General features: G+C 41.9%; 1 protein-coding gene across 3 annotated transcripts in view; it reads left to right on the top strand.

Annotated features, from left to right (window-relative positions):
• Positions 1-19693, top strand: part of DENND4A (DENN domain containing 4A) — a 63714-nt gene that overhangs the window by 37613 nt on the left and 6408 nt on the right. For all 3 annotated transcript variants that reach the window (XM_035131081.2, XM_035131080.2, XM_035131083.2), the window contains exons 16-29: positions 2790-2996; positions 3449-3577; positions 4236-4380; positions 5447-5563; positions 7569-7718; positions 8009-9102; positions 9801-10014; positions 11365-11459; positions 14122-14297; positions 14404-14550; positions 15240-15444; positions 16603-16857; positions 17737-17854; positions 18859-19021. In XM_035131081.2, the coding sequence (XP_034986972.2) occupies positions 2790-2996; positions 3449-3577; positions 4236-4380; positions 5447-5563; positions 7569-7718; positions 8009-9102; positions 9801-10014; positions 11365-11459; positions 14122-14297; positions 14404-14550; positions 15240-15444; positions 16603-16857; positions 17737-17854; positions 18859-19021 (3215 nt within the window). The remainder of the gene's footprint in view (positions 1-2789; positions 2997-3448; positions 3578-4235; positions 4381-5446; positions 5564-7568; positions 7719-8008; positions 9103-9800; positions 10015-11364; positions 11460-14121; positions 14298-14403; positions 14551-15239; positions 15445-16602; positions 16858-17736; positions 17855-18858; positions 19022-19693) is intronic.

Below are 19693 nucleotides of genomic sequence, written 5' to 3'. Positions count from 1 at the left end.
CATAGCAATGGGCTTTTGAAAAGAAAAAGAAGTAAAAGGAGTCGCAGCTTTGTGGCAGTCCAGAAATGCACATTTGTGTGTTATTTGGGAATAATTTATTCCAGCTTCTGGGTGCTCTATGAACCTCTGCTTGTCAATGATAGGAACTTAGTTTGAGTGCCTATACTGAATTGTAACGAGGATCTCAGCCTCCCTAGGGACTCCATGCTATAATCTCACATTTCTTTTTTCTTTCCCTCTGCTATCCACAGCAGCTGTTGCGCAGAAGTGCTTGTGGGTAGAATTAGGCACAATAAACCACTTTTAAAACAACATTTCCTCACAGTTTGTATCTTTCTTTCATAGTATGTTTTATCAGATAACCTTCCTCTGTCCTTCTGAACAATATTTTTCCATTTTCTTCTGCTCCTCACCTTCCTTGCTGGTTTTATTTAGTCACTATTACTAGCAACAAACCACAATTATGGTATTTGGAGCATTTGTCAATCTAACTGTCTAGTTTTGTTTTAAATTGCTTTGAATCATTTTCATCTATTTTATGTGTACTGTAAATCATATTGAGATAATAGTTTGGAAGGTGGCTACTAAATTATCTGCACTCTGATTAGAAACAAACCAAAATTCTGGTATTTGGGGGACTTAATCCATCAAGTAGCTGGTGACTAACCCATTAATAATTTTCAATCACCTTGGCCCAGGGCAAGTTACAACATTTTAAAATACAATTACAAAAAAGCACCACCACAAAAAAATAAAATCCAATAAAAAAGTAACAAAATTCATACAATGCTTATATCAGATTTAGATTTCCAGTCTTTCTGCATTAGTAATCTTCAAGGCTGCTTTCTAAAAAGAGTTTCTTTTCCCATCTCACAGGATTATCCAGTAAGACACCCTTTCATACCATTTTCAAGTCCAACTATTGAGCAGAAGTGGGCTTTCAAAATGGTGGGAAGGACAAGGCTGGCCTCAGTTAGAAATTGGGCATTTAGTGTCCCCAGTCCCATGCTGGGGAATACTTTTCCAACAGAGATCGGCAGGTACCCCCCCCCTTCAGTTTCAGGCGTCTGAAACTAGCCTATGAAACCAGCCTTTAAAAACATTTTGATTAGCCTGTCATTTTAATGATTATTTTTTACTGTTTGTAGGTTGTTGTACTGTTTGTAAAGTTATATTTTATACATATATTGCTACACACCCTTTGCAATATTTTATGAGATGGCAGTATATGAATAAATAAGAACTGCAGAGTTAGACATGAAGCAGATAATCACGGGCTTCTTCCTTGTATGGGAGGCATCTCCTTTGTTATTGGTGTCTGCAACCTGCTGGAAACAGGTTTAATATCTAATTTGGATAGTTAAGTCATTTAACCTTGTTTACCTCTTGTTCTTGTGAGCGCTGTTTGGCATGTAAAAATACAGTGATATGCCCAACTCATGCTTTAACTAATGAAAATTCTTTTGAGCACCTGCTGGTTGTACAGCAAGGGTAATGACCGAGTTATCCCAGTAATTATTTTTCTACTGTGCTGCTCTTGTTCAACATTCAGATAATGACACCTTGACTTTTATTATCTATCTATCTATCTTGTGGTTTGAGCAACCATTTAAGGAGCTTATTTTCCCCTCTAATGCACTCCACGTTCTGTTGCATTTCAGATGAATATGTATGTTCTGTTGCGGTGATGGTGGCATGCTGTCACCCTCAAATGATTCCACCAGATAATAGTTTGCATTTCAAACAAATTAAGTGTATTAGTCATCCTTGTGTCTTCTCAGTTATGAACTAGAAACACCAGTTTTCTGATTTTAGAAATGAAGCAACAGTGGAATTAATGAGGGTGTCAGAGCTCACCAACCAGGCATAGCCTTTGCTGAATTAGGCCACCAAATCCTGCACACCAGGAGATAAGCAGGCTGCAGAAGCCAAAGTAAAACATAGTACTGAACACCTTCTTCCAGGAAACCCACAGGTTTGGTGAGCAATTGAGCCAGCATAGGCCCATAATAGCTTGTCTTCAGTCTGAAGACTAAGATGTAGAAGAACCAGACTGGATCCGTGGCTCGATTATCTGATATAGGTTTTTTTAATTTAAAAAAATTAGCCACCACAGACTGATGATTTGATTGGCATATCAGTGGTGGCTCCACTTTTTGGAATGCTCTCAGGTAGGCCTGGCACCGTCATTGTCTGTTTTTAGGTGCCAGGCCAAAATGTTCTTGTTCTCCTAGGCTTTTGGATCTAAATTTTCTGCTTATCATTTAGTTGAGCGGGGCTGAGTTGGATTTGCTCTTTTAAATACATTAATGTTGGGTGTGGTTTTTTATGCTTGTTTTTGATATTTTTTATAAGTGGCTTTAAGTTCCCTTTTCTGAAAAAAGTGAGTAATAAATATAAACCCACTTCCCTAGCACTATAGTCCTGATCCAATTTGCACTCACCTCCCCCTAGCAGCTGTATTTAAGCTTAGAAGAAAACACTGGGAGACCTGATCACAGATCCCTTGTGTATCATCTAATTTATTCCTGAGGCTCTCTGTGACCACGTGAAAAGCTGCTAGTTGTTTGTATTGCCAGACAACCACTGAGTCTCGCAGACCAACTGAATTCGTTCCACAATTTTGTGGCCTCCAGCGAAGAGTGTGCAGCAGTCGATAGTTGCAGAGCTGTTACTGAAATAATTCAAGTGAGGATCTGCCTCATGCTTATATCCCTTCTGTGGATGTGAAGAGGATTTTAAAAAGTGTAACATACCTAAAACACAATATTTTCAATGTGTCTTTGCAGGAAATCAAGTCGGCCCACAAGATAGCCAAGAGGTATTCCTCCATCCCTCAGATGTGGTCTAGGTGCTTGCTGCGCCACTGCTATGGCCTCTGGTTTATCTGCCTTCCTGCCTATGTCAAGGTGTGCCATTCCAAAGTGAGGGCTTTGAGGACAGCCTATGATGTGCTGCGGAAAATGCACTCGAAAAAGATTGATCCACCTGACGAGGTAAAAGGCCTGTGGGATGGTAGGGGGGAGTTGAGGATGAAGGAAAGGCTCAGAATGGGGTTGGAGAGGTTCTTGTGGGAGCTGAGGAATCCCTAATATGGGTCTCTTCAGGCCACATCTGCACTGCTGCAAGTTCCTCTAGGTTTTTAGGGTTCTCTATGAGACCCCAAGCCTTTTCCTTTATAGAGGTCTCTCCAGTGTCTAGGTTAGATGGGATCCTGACATAAATGGATGTCTTTTCTGAAATATGATGATGGCCCTAAGTTAGCAAGTTTCTTGAGAATGAATTTGTATTGTGCTTTTATTATCTTTTGTTGGCAGCCGCCCAGAGTGGCTGGGACAACCCAGTCAGATGGGCGGCATATAAATAATGCATTATTATTATTATTATTATTATTATTATTATTATTATTATTATTTTATCTGACAAGGAGAATCTTGGTTTTTTTCAGGTATGCTACCGGTTGTTGATGCAGTTATGTGGACAATATGGCCAGCCTGTGCTAGCAGTGAGAGTCCTTTTTGAAATGAAAAAAGCTGGAGTTGACCCCAATGCCATTACATATGGTTATTATAATAAGGTAAATGTTTGTTAATTATTTGAAAGCCTTGCATTTTAGTACTGGAAAAATAATGTTTAGTAAAGATAGTTAATGATCAATTGGCCAATGTCTGATTTCAGCAAACTATAGTATATGCAGTGCTTTTTTCCTGGGGGGATGCAGGAGTACGCATACCCCTAAACATTTTGTGAATCTATGTTTGGCCTCATTGAGGGGCAGTGTTTCAATATGAGTAGGAAAGTGAGAAAAAATGCACAGAGTATATGTATGCATGACTACAGACATGGTTTGGATTTTTATCCATCTGTTCTCTTTTTTTAACACAGTTCTCAGAGTGGTTTAACAAACAATGTCTCTTGAAAATGGTAGATCCATGGGGGAAATGGAGGTCACCTAATAATTCTCAGCACTCTTAACGAACTACCGTTTCCAGAATTCTTAGGAGGAAGCTGTGGCTATTTAAAGTGGCACAATACTGATTTAAATGTATAGTGCAGGTGGTCTTGCCCAGAATGAGACCAGGGAAACCCAGGTCTCAAAATCCTTTTTAGCCATGACATTTTTGGAACAAGTTGATCATTGGATTGTTTTAATATAGAATGGGATAACTGAAAGTGCACTACTCCAAGATCCTTAGGCTGTGTGATTTAATTAATTTCCTTTACTGTTATTACAGGCTGTTTTGGAAAGTACTTGGCCGTCAAGCAATCGAAGTGGCTATTTTCTGTGGACGAAGATAAGAAACGTTGTCTTAGGAATAGCTCAGTTTAAAAGAGTTCTAAGGAAGCAACCTGCAAATGGCATCCACAAAGTTCTTTCTGGTAGGAGTTTTTATGCGTTTTTTGGTTTGTAGCTCTGCAAATGTAACTGCTCTCAATTGGTAGAAATGCCCAGATTTCAAAATCAGTCTTAATTTATGCAGCATATTCTATTCAGTGTTGTAATTGCTGTAATGGATGACACAAAAACCAGGGGTGTCTTATCCAGACTAACATGACTGATAGGGCCTCAGCTATGTAGCACATTCTGCTGCGTGTACCTCTTGAAAATACGATGAGCTATATGACACAATGAGGAAGAGACGCTGATGGAAGAGGAATGGTTAGAATCCTGGGTCTCTCTGGTAAAACTACGGGGAACAAATATTTAGAGATTTATTCGCATTGCTATCTCAAAATATTAGACACATAGGAAGCTGCATTGGTCCATCGAGGTCAGCACTAATTACACAGGCCAGCAGCAGCTCTCCATGGTTTCAGACAGGGAACATTCTCAGCTCTGCTTGGAGATGGCACAGGGGACCAAACCCAGGACCTTCAGCGTGCAAAGTAGATCCTCAACCACTGAACCATGCTTCTTCCCTGTACAAGTCACAGTGGTCCATAATACATAAATTCTAGACTGGCATTTTGGCAGAGATTAAGTTACTGGCTGTCGTCTAGATTTATCTGGTAAGACAGTCTTACTCAGGAGTCTGCAACCCCCCCCCCAAAAAAAAGCACTGGTCTTACTGAATTTCATAATTCAGAAGGGTAAAAATCCCTTTTCTCACAAACAGCTTCTTACATCCTTCCTAACTGCAGCCATACAGGTACTGGAACCAAGGGTCTTCTTTCTAATAATCAGTGCCACGCAAAAAATACAGGCAGTCTCTAAAAGCAGAACCGCCCTATTAACTGAGGACAGTCTTTAGTCACCAAAAAGTCCCCCAAGTTTCTGGAAATGTTTTACTACTGAGTTTCCTCATTCAAACAAATGGTCACTTTTACAAACAGTATCACCTCTATATTTCATCGCAACAGCATCCCATTGTTCCCTTTCTGCTTGGCATTCTTTTTATAGTAAAAATGTATTGTTAATTTTTTTAAATCCTTTTTCTTATGATAGGGGAACATTCAGATCTGTTATACAGGCTATCGAAAGCAGCAGCTAAACAAGGGAAAGCCACTGCTCAGAGGAATGGTGAGCAAAAGGAAGAGAAGAAAGAGAGTGACTCTAGTTCTTGTAAGTATCAAGTATTGATACTTGTTATGTTGCCTAAATTCTGTTCCTTTGTTCCTTTGGGGTTGTTTTGATTCCAACTTTTCTGCACTGCCTCTCTTTTGAATATCCCTTTACTGGTGTATTTCTGTGCCATGTTGCATCATAGACCACCAGCAGCTTGGGAGAACTATTGGGGCAGCCACACCTTTTGGTGTCAGTATTTTTAATTGTTAGCCCCCTTGGGTGCCTTGGTTTATCAATGCACTGTAATGCAATATATAAAATTAAAATGAATACCTTCCACAAGCACTGCTAGGCAAATGCAAAGACAAAGAAGAGAGTCAATAAGGCAAATGGCTTTCTTCTTTCTTCACCATTATTCTCTCGGCCCTTTTTATTATTGGCTGAATGTTCACTGGAGCAAATGCATATGATGTAGAACTATAACAACCTCTATGTTTTCATAGAGTGAATTTATGCACATTTGAATTTAGGAGGTTTGGAAAGATGGTTACGCCTGCAGGGGATTTTAATCTATTATGAGTCTTAAAACAGACATGAAAAACTTGGTTTTTTGCCTCTGGTGAAAAGTACAGATTTTCTGTGCTTCTGGGAAGAGCATGAAGACTTTGTTACTCAGTTGCATAACGGATCAAAGAACCTAGATTTTTACAGGGATGTGTGTGTGTGCACATTTCTAAATCAATGTTAAATTGTGTGGTGGTGCTGCTATTATTAATAAAATTTATATCCAGCACTTTCCTCCAAAGGAGCCCAGGGCAGCAAACATAACAGTGCAAAAGCAATACAATTAAAACTTCTAAATCCAATTAAGAGCAACCTGTAACAACAGTTTAAAACTCCTAAAAGCTACCACCTCCTCTTTGACTAATAATTCCAGGGTTGCCACAGACCAGGATTTTCAGCCATCCAATGCCTAGGTAAACAGGAATGTTTTATAATTTCTCCTAAAAGTTAATAGTAAGGGAGATTGAAGCACCTTGGCACTGTTTTGGTACTTGAGTCCCGTGCCACTTAGGGCCTCGGGTGTAAATACTAATACCTTGAATTGGGCCAAATAGCTCATTGACACCCAGTGTTGTGTCTTAAGTACACGTGACACCTAGTCCCATTAGGTTGCCCCACTTATTAACCTAGCAGCAGCATTCTGTATTAGCTGCAGCCTCAGGACTACCTTCAAGGGCAGCCTCACATAGATCACATTACAGTAGTCCAAGTGGGAGGCCACCAGACTATGGGTAACTGAGGCTATCCCAATCCAGGAATGACTGTAGTTGGAGAACCAGTCTAAGCTGGGAATAAGCGCATAAGCAATATCACCAGGGGTTCCCAAACTAAGGCCCGGGGGCCGGATGCGGCCCAATCGCCTTCTAAATCCAGCCCACGGACAATCCAGGAATCAGCATGTTTTTACATGAGTAGATGTGTCCTTTTATTTAATATGCATCTCTAGGTTATTTGTGGGGCCTGCCTGGTGTTTTTACATGAGTAGAATGTGTCCTTTTATTTAAAATGCATCTCTGGGTTATTTGTGGAGCATAGGAATTCGTTCATATATTTTTTTCCAAAATATAGTCCGGCCCCCCACAAGGTCTGAGGTACAGTGGACCGGCCCCCTGCTGAAAAAGTTTGCTGACCCCTGAATATCACCTCCTGCCACTGCCCTCCTCCCTGCTACTATATGGCAATCACTTGTCATGTGTACTTACTGCTAAGAGATTCTGCTGCGCAGGTTTCAGCTGCCATGTTCCCTTGCTGATAATGCACCATGCTAGCACCTACACACATGCACAGTATCATACGGAAACATGTAATATATGCAAACCAGCCTGCCCTGCGAGCAGTAAAGAAGTGTGAGGGGGTCTACATGGTATGCTAGTTTGACTTTTGAATACCTAACAACATGGGGAGATGGCTTATGGTTAATGCATGTCTTTTTCTAGCATTTACTGAGAGCAAGCTCAACTCTTGACAAGTGATATATGTATATTGTCTTTGTATACAGTATCTGAAGTAGAAAGTGGAAAGGGAAGTGGTGACTGCCTTCCTTCATTAAATTATCAAAATTCGAATAGAGCTAAGCCTGTGTCAAGGATTGTTCGCCTGAATGATAAAATTGGCAAAGTAGCAGATACAGCAGGAGAGATCGGCAGAGGTAAGCTGGTGCAGTTGATTCTTACGAATTGATGGTTTTGACTCATTTATTTTCTGTAAGACAACAATCCCATTGCATGCATTCATTCATAAGAGGGCCAGATATTTTTTCCCCAGGACTGTTAACAGAATTCTGTATTAATATGGTAGTACATAAGGGTCCCCATTCTATCATAAAACTCCTACACATGTTAGAGATATCTAGGCTTTATGGCAATTTCTTCACTGCTTTGCTTTGTGACTAAAGTAACTCAACTTCCCTGGATTTGTGTGTGTTTCCCCCTCTTGCAGAAAGCTCTGCAGGATTGTTATTCTCTTGCTTTGAGGATATCAACAAAACAAGAGTTACTAAAGTTGAAAGCTTAAGAAGCAGGCACTTAAATGCAGCTGAATTGGATCAGAAACGGATAGTTTGGAGAAACAGGAACCGTAATCTGAGTGGAGATGCTCTGATAGAACTCATGAAAAACCATATTAACCAGGAGGCAAGTCCAGAACAAATCATTGAAAAACTAGGAGTGGATGCAAAAATTCTTTCTAAAGTGTTTGAGAAGAGAAAAAGGCCCAACACTCTCAACATCAGGCAGTCTTCCTTGGGACCCAGTAAGAGAGGGAACTTGGAGAAAGAATCCAGTGATGAGGATGCTCCCTATGAGGACAGTTTTGTGGACAAAACAGAGTCTCCTGTCATATTTGATTTGGAAGATTTGGATAATGAACCTTTTCCAGTGAAGACTGTGAAGCTGTTACATAAAAAGCCCAAGAGGATTCAGCGAGCCATCAGCTTTCCAGTGAAGCTTGTTGAGAAAACTGGTGTTGAGATGGGATTTGATCCACTTTCCTTGCTGGCTGCTGAAACAGAACAACAGAAAGAAGAAGAGGATGATGATGAGGACAGAAGTGCCTCAACCCCGTCTGCAAGGCGAGATTTAGCTGAAGAAATAGAAATGTATATGAACAATATGAGCAGCCCCTTAACAAACCGTACACCAAGCATAGATTTGCAAATGGCCTACAGTGACAAGAACACCAACAAAAAGAGTCCAACGTTGGCTCAGCCATGCCGGAGATCTAGCCTTCCTCCAAACTCACCCAGACTGGCGAACCTTACCAAATCCAAAAGCTACCACATAAAAAATGAAGAAAGGAGAAGGGACAGACTTTGGTCCTCTCCAGTATTTTCTCCTCATAGTCTGTCCAGGGGACAATCTCAGGATACAGCTGGCGCAATAGCTCTTGCCTCTCCAACTGCGTTCAACTTGGATACACTGCTAACACCTACCTTTGACGTTCTAAAGACCAGCATGTTTTCTGCAGGGAAAGGGGTTGCTGAGAAGGCCAGCAAGTGGTACTCAAAGTTTACTACGTATGCAGCATCAGCAAAGGTAAGCTTCTTAAAACATTGCTGGGTGCAAGGGGAACAAAAATGGCTCCTGTAGTACAGCAGTTCTCAAACTGTGGTGTCCAGCTCTTTTGCGCAGTGCAGGTGTGTGAGAAACTTGCCCTGTCACTGAAGATGATAAAAATGTTTTCAGCAAAGATTTGGGTATGCATACAAATCCGGTGATTTGAGAGCCAGGTGCATGTAAATCACACTGAGACTGACAGACCTGACTTTCCTCTGGGAGACTCCAAGAGGAAAGAAAATAATAGTTATGTCAAACACAGAGAAGGAAAATGGTTGCAAAATAAATCAACAGGGCCCTCTTTCTTCTTGCATTGTAGGGACAAGTAAATTGTTGTTATTGCATTGATCAAATTTTTCATCCTGAAAGAGGAAAAGATTTTTGCTCTCCAACAGCCAATAAATTTTGGAATGTGATGAGACATTGAAAGTGTCATCTATATGATAACCATTGCAGGAGATATTCAGTCTTCATTTGTTAACTATATACTGTACATGAGTCAGGTTGCTTGGCACTCAGCTTTTCACTACCAGTTAATAGAAGTCAACTTGGATGTTCAAAGCAGTTATTCTAGAAGACGATCCAGCTTGGTTCTGTTGGTATTGGTGGTAGTATTTCTTCCAGATACTTTCTATGAGGCCTTTGAGCACAGAAAACATTCCTATTCTTGTTTTCAGGATCAAAACTCAGACCGAGCAAGCATTTCATCCCTTGGGGCCCTTGATTCAGAAACTGCCTCCCTGACTGATGAGGAAGTCTGCAATGATCTTGAAAGCAACTCCTCTCCTCAAGAGAACGCCTCCTCTGTGTTAAAGGGAATTGGCTTGAGTAGGACAAGTCTTGAAAGTTCAGCTTCTAATAGTGGCACATCAAAGCGTTTTTCTCAGTCTGGTAAGAGTTTGCCTAAAATTTCTCAAATTTCCGTTCTTCCCCTATTTATTTTATTTTAGTTATTTCGTAACAGGTGTATGGGGTGCTAGGGGAGGGGTAGTACTTCTGGTGAGAGACACACTGTGCTCCTCCTGGGATAGTTTGTCCACCTTTGGTCCCCACCCTGCACTCAGCTGTCACCTAGAAGCTGGCAGCATGCGACAGCGACCACACCCCAAGAATGGCTTCGACTGGCCAGCTAAACCAGGTGAGGGTAGCTGATGGGTCTCAAACCCTCAATGGGTTAGGGACTTCCCCTGCATACAAAGACAGGCTCTGGCAGATGGAGTGGACAAAACCAGTGGGTCCAATAGTCAAGAAAGCAGGTTCTGCACATGCTGTAGAGTGAAGTGAGGGAAAGATGGGGCTTGTTAACCTGGAAAGGTAGCCCTTCGAGGAGAAGGGAAAATCAGATCCTAATCCTCTGCTTCTTTATGCGATATCTTCTGGAGAAGAAAACGCTGAGAAGTAAACTCTACACAAATCCGGAGTCGAGTCCCTAAGATGGTTGGGTGGTGCCTTGTATGCCTCCTTCCGGCAACTCGGTCAGCCAAGCTGGTGCTAAATGTATTGCTCTGCTTTCCTTCGGACCACATCAGTGAGGCTGAGAGACGGGTCTTGCCATCTGAGCAGCCCAGGAACTCCATACACACTGCCCAAGGTTGTGCCATGGGGAGGCCACTTCGGTGCTGCTAATGCAGCAGTTTGATTTCATCCCTGGAGGTGCACACCATTGCCTCTTGAGAGAGACAGATGTCAACAACAGTTATTTAGAAGTATTGTATACTGTACTGCTTTATTTCACGCAGGCCTCAAAGCATTTCCCATTAAAAAATATTGCAAAAAAAACAAAATCAAAAAATGTCGTAAAATTCAAAACATATAATAACAGTTTGCTTCTATTTAACAACAGCACAAGACAGTGATAGGGAAAGAGAAAATTAAACTTATCCACAAGAAGCTACTCAGGATCTTCCCTGCCTATTATTTGTACAGCAACAACAACAATGTATTCATGCAACTAACGTCACACCATGTCTAATTTGCAATAACTTTTAGTTTCCCTCTGGGGATGACCACCTCTCCTATCATTCTCTTCTCTTCTGCTTTTTGTTAGCAATATTCCAAATTCTAAGAGTATGTTTCTGTTTTTATTATTTATTTCTATTTATTTATAAAAGTACTTATATAGCTCTATTCATAAAGAATGACAGCTGTTTACAACAATTGTACTTTCCATGGCAATGTAGTACCGTCGTGGGTCAGTCTAACATTTCCTTCTGCAGTAACAAGTATCTGTTTGCCTTTTAGGCTCTCTTTCAAAGTTTCCTTTGCCTGGCAGATCAGAGCTGGTATCATCTTGCAGTACAAGCAGCACCAGCGTGTTCCAGAATTACGCACTGGAGGTACAGCATTTCCCCTTTTTAAACAGCTTGTGATATAAACTAGCAAAAAGGATAGGTTACTCGCTTTCTCAGTTTGGTGTGGAGGAGGTATCCAGATAACAGGTTGTCTCCTCCTCCTGGCTAGAAACAGACAAGGGACCATGGGACCCAGATCTTTTGTGCTACATCTGATTTCCTGAAACTCCTGCCTCATCAAAGAGCTCTCTGCTCTATCCCCACTCATCTCTACTTTACATTTCCCTGCTTAAGTTAGTGTTAGTTCTGATGAAAAGGATGGTTCATATACTTTCTAGTTTGCCCTGTGGAATGGCCATCACTTTAGGGCAGTAGGTGACCCTTCAGTTCAGAAATGTAGCTTTCTAATATTAATGGAAGATTTTCTGCCGGTTACTGCTAAGGGGGCCTTCATTACTCTTTCAAATGAACCTTCAAAAGCCTCATTACTATCCAAATGAGCAATCGTTGATACCCACTGATAAGCTGTTGGTAGAAGAAGCCAGCAAATCAATCTAAAATGTATTTGTCAGCTCTAAAAATAGAGTGATTCAGCTGCTAATTTGTTGACACTGCAGTGCAGCAAAATCCTCATAGCTGCTTTTTCTTCCATTGAGGCAGCTAATTAAATTTTAGTGACAGGGAGGGGTATCCTCAAGGGGATCGGCCGAATGTTGGAGAACTCCGTATTGCGCTCTGGAAAGGTCAGGACTCGGTAATTAAATCTCAAAGGGTTTAAAACAGGTGGGGAACCTACAGCCCACAGGCCGGATCTGGCCACTGCTTGGTTTCATCTGGCCCATGGGCAAGTATTTAGGAGATTTAAAAACTCTACATACAAATTGGTTCTTCCTCTTTTTCCTTCCATATCTTGGTTTGGTCTCTGTTATTTAGCATTGATAAGGATGAGGGAGGGGGAATGAGAGTGAGCAGCGGGTGTTTTATTGACTGATGTGACATCACATACACAATGCTTGCACAGAGCCCAGCCGTTCCTCATCTCCCACCCTCACTTTGACCTACTTCCTTCCTTTGTGCTGATAGAAGAATGAACCAAACCAATAGAGCAGGGAAGTTCCACACTCCTTTTTACCTTCCACACTTCACTGTCTGCAGCGACAGTGGTTCTTGGAGAATATTCCCGAGCCTGGCATATGACCTGTCTAAGAGGCTGCCTGAGCAGCAACAATCCCTATGCTACCATCAGCACCTTGTTCAGATCTTCGCAGCACCTCACCTTGTCAAACAAGTCTTGTTTGCCCGGCTGAATTGTTAGCATCCTTTACAGGAAACATGATGATATTGGTGTTCAGGGGCAGCCGAACATGGTGTAAAATGGTGTGAGGCTCAGTTAGCAGCCATACATTGTAGAGATGGGCCTGTGGCTCTTATGGGGTGTAGAATTCCAACACCCCCCATGAACGTTTTCTTGGGATCTCTTATGGAGTTCCCCCCAGGAGCCCCCAGACTGAAAGACACCCCCAAAAGTCTCTTTATGCTGAGAGGTCAAGCAGGGTCGGTTTTGTTTTGTTTTCTAATTAACAGAGAAGCAGGCTGTGTTGCTATTTGTGCTTCTATTATGCAGCCGGCTGAAGAGAATGCAGCCCAACATTCTTTGCTTTGAATTAACAAGCCGTGAAAGAGAAAAAAAACATCCTGCTTGTCCAAATGAAGTCCCCAGAGGCAAACTGAATTTGGCTCACAGCATGCAAAGAGGTGTCTTTGCCCTCACTTCTCTGCTCATTCCTTTCCTCCGCCTGTGGGCCAAAGGCCCTTGGAAGGCAGAAGCTTCCACATCCCTGTCTTAAAACAAGGTCACTAACAGAAAGAGGATATGCTGATGGTGGATTAGGTTGCTGATCTCTGAGTACCTTGAATTGAACATCTTCGTGCCTTGGTGGATTCATGTGTTGAAACTGAACTGCTGGTTGTTGTTGTTTTAGGCCTGCAATCTTTAATTAGCTTAATTAGTAGATTAGACAACTTACGTTTTAATTGGTTTAATTGGTATGAGGGCAGTTTTTGCTCAGGAAGGCTGGGAGTTAAGAGCACATTTACTTATTTGCTCAGCCCCTTTTAGTTCCAGCATGTAAATGTAAGAGCAGATGACAAAGAAATGGTTGAAGTTGCCTTGCAAACAAGGCCACAAGCAAGCATTTTTGTTAGCCAGCCTGCCAGTTCAGATATAAGACTGCAGTTCTGTGCACGCTTAACTTAGAAGTCAGCCACACTGAATTCAGATTTGCTTTCCCAAAAACACATCTGGAATTGGGCTGTTTTTATCTCCAAAACCTGAAAAACTGAAAATTTTACTCGATGTTTCACTGTAACCTATCAGAATGCAACATATTCAAACCCTGTGTACATTACATTATTGACTTTCAACTTCAATGAATGAATCTAAAATACCAAAACAAGTTTAATATTTACAAACATTTCCTCCTGTATTTTAAGATTTCCTTTGGTGGTCAATTTGAAATGGGAATCTCCAGCCCCCCCTGAAGTTTTCAGCCAGAGAATAGGATGCAGAGCCGAGAGGCGCTTTCAGCCCAGCTCTAGGTTTTATTAATTCAGTTGCGTTTCTATTGCAGTTTGGTATGATTTGGGATTTCTCTTGTTCCTGGGGGCAAAAGCCGCACTGAGGGCTTTAATGAAATGCTTTCCACAGGTCCTCATCTCAAGCTGTTCACGATGCCACACCTGTGACTGTCTTGTACATGATGAAGAAATCATGGCAGGCTGGACAGCCGATGATTCCAACCTTAATACCACATGCCCTTTCTGCGGAAACCAATTCTTGCCTTCCCTGAACATCGAAATCAGAGATCTTCGGGGTCCTGGAAGGTAACTGATTATTTGCCATTGGAGTCTTGCTTGCCGTATTTCCAAACGTGCGTTGTTTAAAAATCCTCTAATTGCAACATTATTATTATTTTTGTACTTTTTATAGATATTTCCTGAAGTCCAGTCCATCTTCAGAGAACATGCAGCTTCCATCATCTTTTTTCCACCAGGCAGCAAAGTCCTGCATTTCTGATCCCACACCAGGATTTTCAGCATCTCTAATACCTGCTCAGGATGACTTGCATTCAAATAGGTAAAATCATCACATTTTGAATCAGTCAAAGAAAAAAACTTGACAGACCTGTAGGCATTTAATAATACTTTAATAAATGCCCACAGGCAAGTCACGGTTGCCCACTCCATCCTGACTGCTCAAAGTGGGTAAGAGGATGCTGACTTTGATGGTCCTTGGCCTGATTCAGCGATAAAAATAAAAACCATAAAGCAACATCAGAAAAGCAACAGTCTATCCAAAATACGAATTAGAAAACCACAGTAAAATCAGCATGAATCATTATGCTAATTTTTATTAATAATCAACAGTGGCACGGTAATAATCTATGCCCATCAGTTAGATAAATTATAGAAGATGCAGGGGAAATGGAGAGGAGGTTGTCATGAAATGGCTCAGATACATGAATAAGAAAAACAGTGTGTTCTGGCTTAGTGGTTAGGCTGAAGTCTATTTTCTGCCCACCTAAGAACCGGTTAGCAGGATGGCACATATATCAGACAGCAGGCAAGCAGGTTTATTGAAGGATGGATTCTATGTGCAGTGTGTTAGAACAGCAAATAACAGGACAGTGTTTGACCTTACCTTTTCTTTTTATTGTAGAGTTGTGTGTGAGAGAGAGAGGGGGGGGTAAATGTTGATTTTTTAAAATGTGTGATTTTAGGTAAAATTAAAAAATACAATTACAAATATTCTTTTGTTGGTAACAGATCCAAAGAGCCTGATAGCACCTGTGCCAGAAGCATTCAGATCCCTCCAAGAAGGCAAAATACTGCTGGGACTGAGCACACCAGCCACGCCTTGTCTCGAAGCATGAGTACCTTCAGTCCCCTGGAGGTGGAGGAAACAGAGCATCACAAGCACAGTCACATTGTTCCCACTGGGAGCTTGCCTACCACATTGCAGGGGACAGCTGTAAGTACTTAGGCCTTCTTTCTTGCCTTCCTAACTGGGATATTCAGAGCAATCAAAGATTCTGCAAAGCACAATTGCTTTTACCATGTTGGTGCTAGTCGTCCTGCTTAAAAATTACCAAAGGGGGGATATTTGACCAATGGTGTAATCCCAGAAGTGTCACACAGAGTTAAACTATAAAGCTTGGTCCCACAAGAGGCAGTGATAGTCACCAGTTTGAATGGCTTAGATTAATTCATGGAGGATAAGGCTATTCAATGGCTACTAGCTACCATGTTCTCCCGCCACTATTGGAGGCAGTATGTCTCTGAATACCAGTTGCTGAGAATCACAAGTGGAAAGAGCACTATTGCACTTGGGTCCTGTTTGTGGACTTCACTTTGGGACTTTTGGTTGACCACTGGGAGAACATGATACTGGACTTAAAAGGGCATTTGGTCTGGCAGCCAGGCTCTTAAGTTTTAATGATACCCAATAAAACAATAGTCAAACAACAGTGGACATTAGGAGCATAGGAAGCTTCCTTTTACTAAGTCAGGACATTGATCCATCTAGCTCAAGATGCACTGACCAGCATTAGCTCTCCAGAGTTTCAGATTGGGATCTTTGCCCAGCCCTACCAGAAGATGCTAGGGATTTCACCTGGGAACTTTCTGCATGTAAAGCAGTTGCTCTTAACACTGAGCCATGGCCCTTCCCCAAATTAAAGCCCATCGGAGAATAAAAGGCTAGGAAAATGAAAAGGTCTTCTCCTGGCACCTAACGGACATCAGTGTAAGCGCTAGGATAGGTTCTCAAGAGTGTTGCAGCTGAGAAGGCTGCCTCTTCTTATCCACTTTACCGTAGTAGCTCCTGAAGAAGAACCTGTAAAGTAGAGCTTAGCTAATCATGAGATCCAATCTGGGGTAGTGGTTAGAGTGTCAGCCCAGAACCTGGGAGACGAGGGTTCAAATCCCCACACAGCCATGAAGAACATTGGGTGACCTTGGGCCAATCACAGTCTCTCAGCCTAACCTACCTCACAGGGTTTCTGTGAGGGTAAAATGTGTGGGTTGGGGGTGGAGAAGACCACTTCGAGCTCCTCAGAGAAAAGATGGAATGTAAATGTAATAATAAATGCAAAAAAGGTTTCTTTTTATTTCTTTATATATGCAATAGGATCCTTTGGGGTTGGAGTGGCGTTTGCAGAGTCCAGAGCCCATAACTGTCCCATACCTGAGTCCTCTTGTTGTATGGAAGGAGCTTGAAAGTTTATTAGAAAACGAAGGGGATCATGTGATAACAGTGCCAGACTTTGTGGACCACCATCCCATTGTGTTCTGGAATCTAGTGTGGTATTTTCGACGCCTGGACTTACCCAGTAACTTACCAGGATTAATACTGTCCTCTGAGCATTGTAATAAGAATTCAAAGGTATGAAAAATGGCTGTACAGCATCATTGACTGTACAGCATCTTCTTTGTTTTAAAGGGCATGAGAAATTATTAAAACCTTGTGCCTTCTGATTGCAGCTCTCTTCTATGCTCCTTCAGCTTCCCACCCCAGGGATTTTGGGACTGTGCATGCATGTGTTTTGGGGTGGGGAAAGAGAGAGAGAACTACTAATCTGTTTAAGAGCTGTATTGAACGAGTTCTGGGATTGCTTCTGATTCTAGAGAGCCTGTTGATATCCTCATAATGAGTACCAAAAGCATGCTGGCTAGATCTCTGAAATTGAAGACTGAGCAGTATTCTGCTCGGCCTTGCAGAATGCTTCAAGAATGGAAAATAAGTGCATGTCTAGTCTCTGGTCAAGACTAGATGAGATGCCAATAGCCAGTGCAGGGGACTGGCAGAGATGTAAATAGTAGGTGCCAGGGTACTGTGCATAGTTTGTTTTTGTTTTTTTTCTTTTACCCCACTGTGTTTCTAATCTGGATCAAAGAGTCTGCTCCTTGCACTGGGGGGGAAAGTTCAATTTGTGACAGTGGCAAAGGAACAGGGGACCAATGCAAATCCATACCACTGCAGGGAACAAAGAGCTAAAAAAACCCATTACACCTTACCTCACAGGCTAGGGTCTCAATCCTGTTTACTTTTTTGCCTTTAGCCACACCCACTTTCACCTCTGGCCAGGGTATTCATAACTCTTCAATGGGGCCCTAGCAGAGGAGAAGCTCACAGTGCGATAGCCGAAAGTCGGAATTGTTATCCTTCTTTCCCACTGTGTGTGTGACATCAAGGAAGTTTGATGCTGTTCTGTAATTTCCTACTGTTATGTTCAGTCTTGTCTTTTGTGTTATTATTGCTCAGATTCCCAGGAATTGCATCTTAGAGGACAGCAAGTACGTTCTAATTCAGATGCTGTGGGACAACATGAAATTGCATAAGGATCCAGGGCAGCCTCTCTATATTCTGTGGAATGCACAGGGTAAGTGATGACTGGCATGCAGCCTGGAAGCTGCTGTGTGGTGTTTTTAGAACAAATTCCTCACTACGACCACCAGTAACTTAAGCTGATAAGCAATGGGGATTTTGATTGTGCTAATCTGTTTGTCTTGCAGGTCAAAACCAAACACTTGTGTTTGAGAGTGAGTGTTACATTCTGTACCGTTCAGGCTGATTTATTATTATTATTATTATTATTATTATTATTATTATTATTTTAATAAAAAATTATATTCCCCCCCTTTTTAGTGTGTACTGTATGTTTATACAGTAACTTTTTGGCTTACAGTGTACTGCCTTAGCACACATTTATTTTCCAGCCTTTTTTTCATTGAATCTTTAAATTCCTATCCTTTTTTTCTTTTCTTTTTTTAAGATGAACCATTGGAGTTGTGTTGGTGATTTGCCATGTAGGCAGAGGTGGCTGATCCATTAAGACAAATGGAGAGACTCCCCCATCACCCTCTGCTAGACCCAGCTAGTCTTCCCACCTACCTGCCTTATATCCAGTCCAGGAGGTGGCTGGCTGCCAGCTTCCTCCTCCACCTTAGTCTCAGTTATGGAACTCTGCAGGGAGGAAGATGCAGGCTACACCAGCATCTGTTGGCTCCACGTTTCATTGGTTCTGCCTCTCCGGCTTCTCTGCCTTCCTGTCTCAATGGACACCAGCCACCACTACTTGCAGGGGTCACCTGAGTAAAACCTTGCATTGGTCTCAATGCTTGTTTTTGAATTGGCTTTTAATACCCATTTTGTTGCAACTCTTATATGCTATTGGCCAGAACTTCCCTTTTATGGCTTGCTTTTTTGTGCTTTGTTTTTGTACTCCCTTTATCCTGATTCTGTCTTTATATGACAAGCGTTTTTTTGCAGAACCAACTTAAAAGGTATCCTTGTTTTTACCTTTCAGCTGTTATTCCCCCTAAGCCCTGTCACTGCTGTTTTTCATTTCCTTCTTTAATATTCCTTTTTATTCCTTCTCCCCAGCACAAAATTACCCAGTGGTTCGTTTACTGCAGAGCGATGACAGCTCATTTAACCAGGAGCTCTTAAGAAGCATGGTGAAGAGTATTAAGATGAATGATGTCTATGGGCCAATGAGCCAAATCCTAGAGAGGCTGAACAAATGGCCACAGATGAAAAGGCAAAGGTAAATGAGCACAGTTAAAAAGAAGCCTATAGTATCATGTTGTAAGAGGAGGAAGTCATTCATCCCCATTGAGAGTATCAATGCTTTGATGTTCTGAACCTTGAAAAAGGATGCCTCTTGATAGGATGTCTTATGGGCTGTAACATCATTTCATGCTACCGTATGTGTTTGATACCTGAATGCTTCTTTAGAACAAGCACTCTGCACTCTTTCTTGTAGAGGTGGTGGCAGTTATTATTTCACAGTGTTCACTGGAACGTAATCACCCACCCACAAAAAAAGGCTTGCAGTATTTTTAAAAGAAAATGTTTTAAATGCATATCCAGTCCTGTGGGCTTTCCAGTGGTCTCCCACCCAAATCATGCCCACATCTGATAAGCTTCAACAACGCTGCAGCTCTAGGTGATCCCAGACCAATTCACCGGACTCCTTGAACCTATACCCTCAGTCCAAGCAGCCACAGTGCTGTGTGCTTGTGTGTATCCTATTTGGCAAAGCAGCAGTGAGGATCACAAATGCACTATTAAACATCAAGGCTTTCTCACTCAGTGGAGGGTGGCAGCCAGAGTGGTTCATTCCTCCCATTTGTTATGGGGGAAGGGCCATGAAAATTCTTCAGGCAGGGACTCGCTCCCTCACATCCTGGCTGCTACAAAGTGTGTCAGTGCTTCT

The sequence above is a fragment of the Zootoca vivipara genome, chromosome 14 (assembly GCF_963506605.1).
Source record: "Zootoca vivipara chromosome 14, rZooViv1.1, whole genome shotgun sequence".
Lineage (NCBI taxonomy): Eukaryota > Metazoa > Chordata > Lepidosauria > Squamata > Lacertidae > Zootoca > Zootoca vivipara.
Note: the sequence above shows the minus strand (reverse complement) of the source record. Positions and strands in the feature narration are given on the sequence as shown.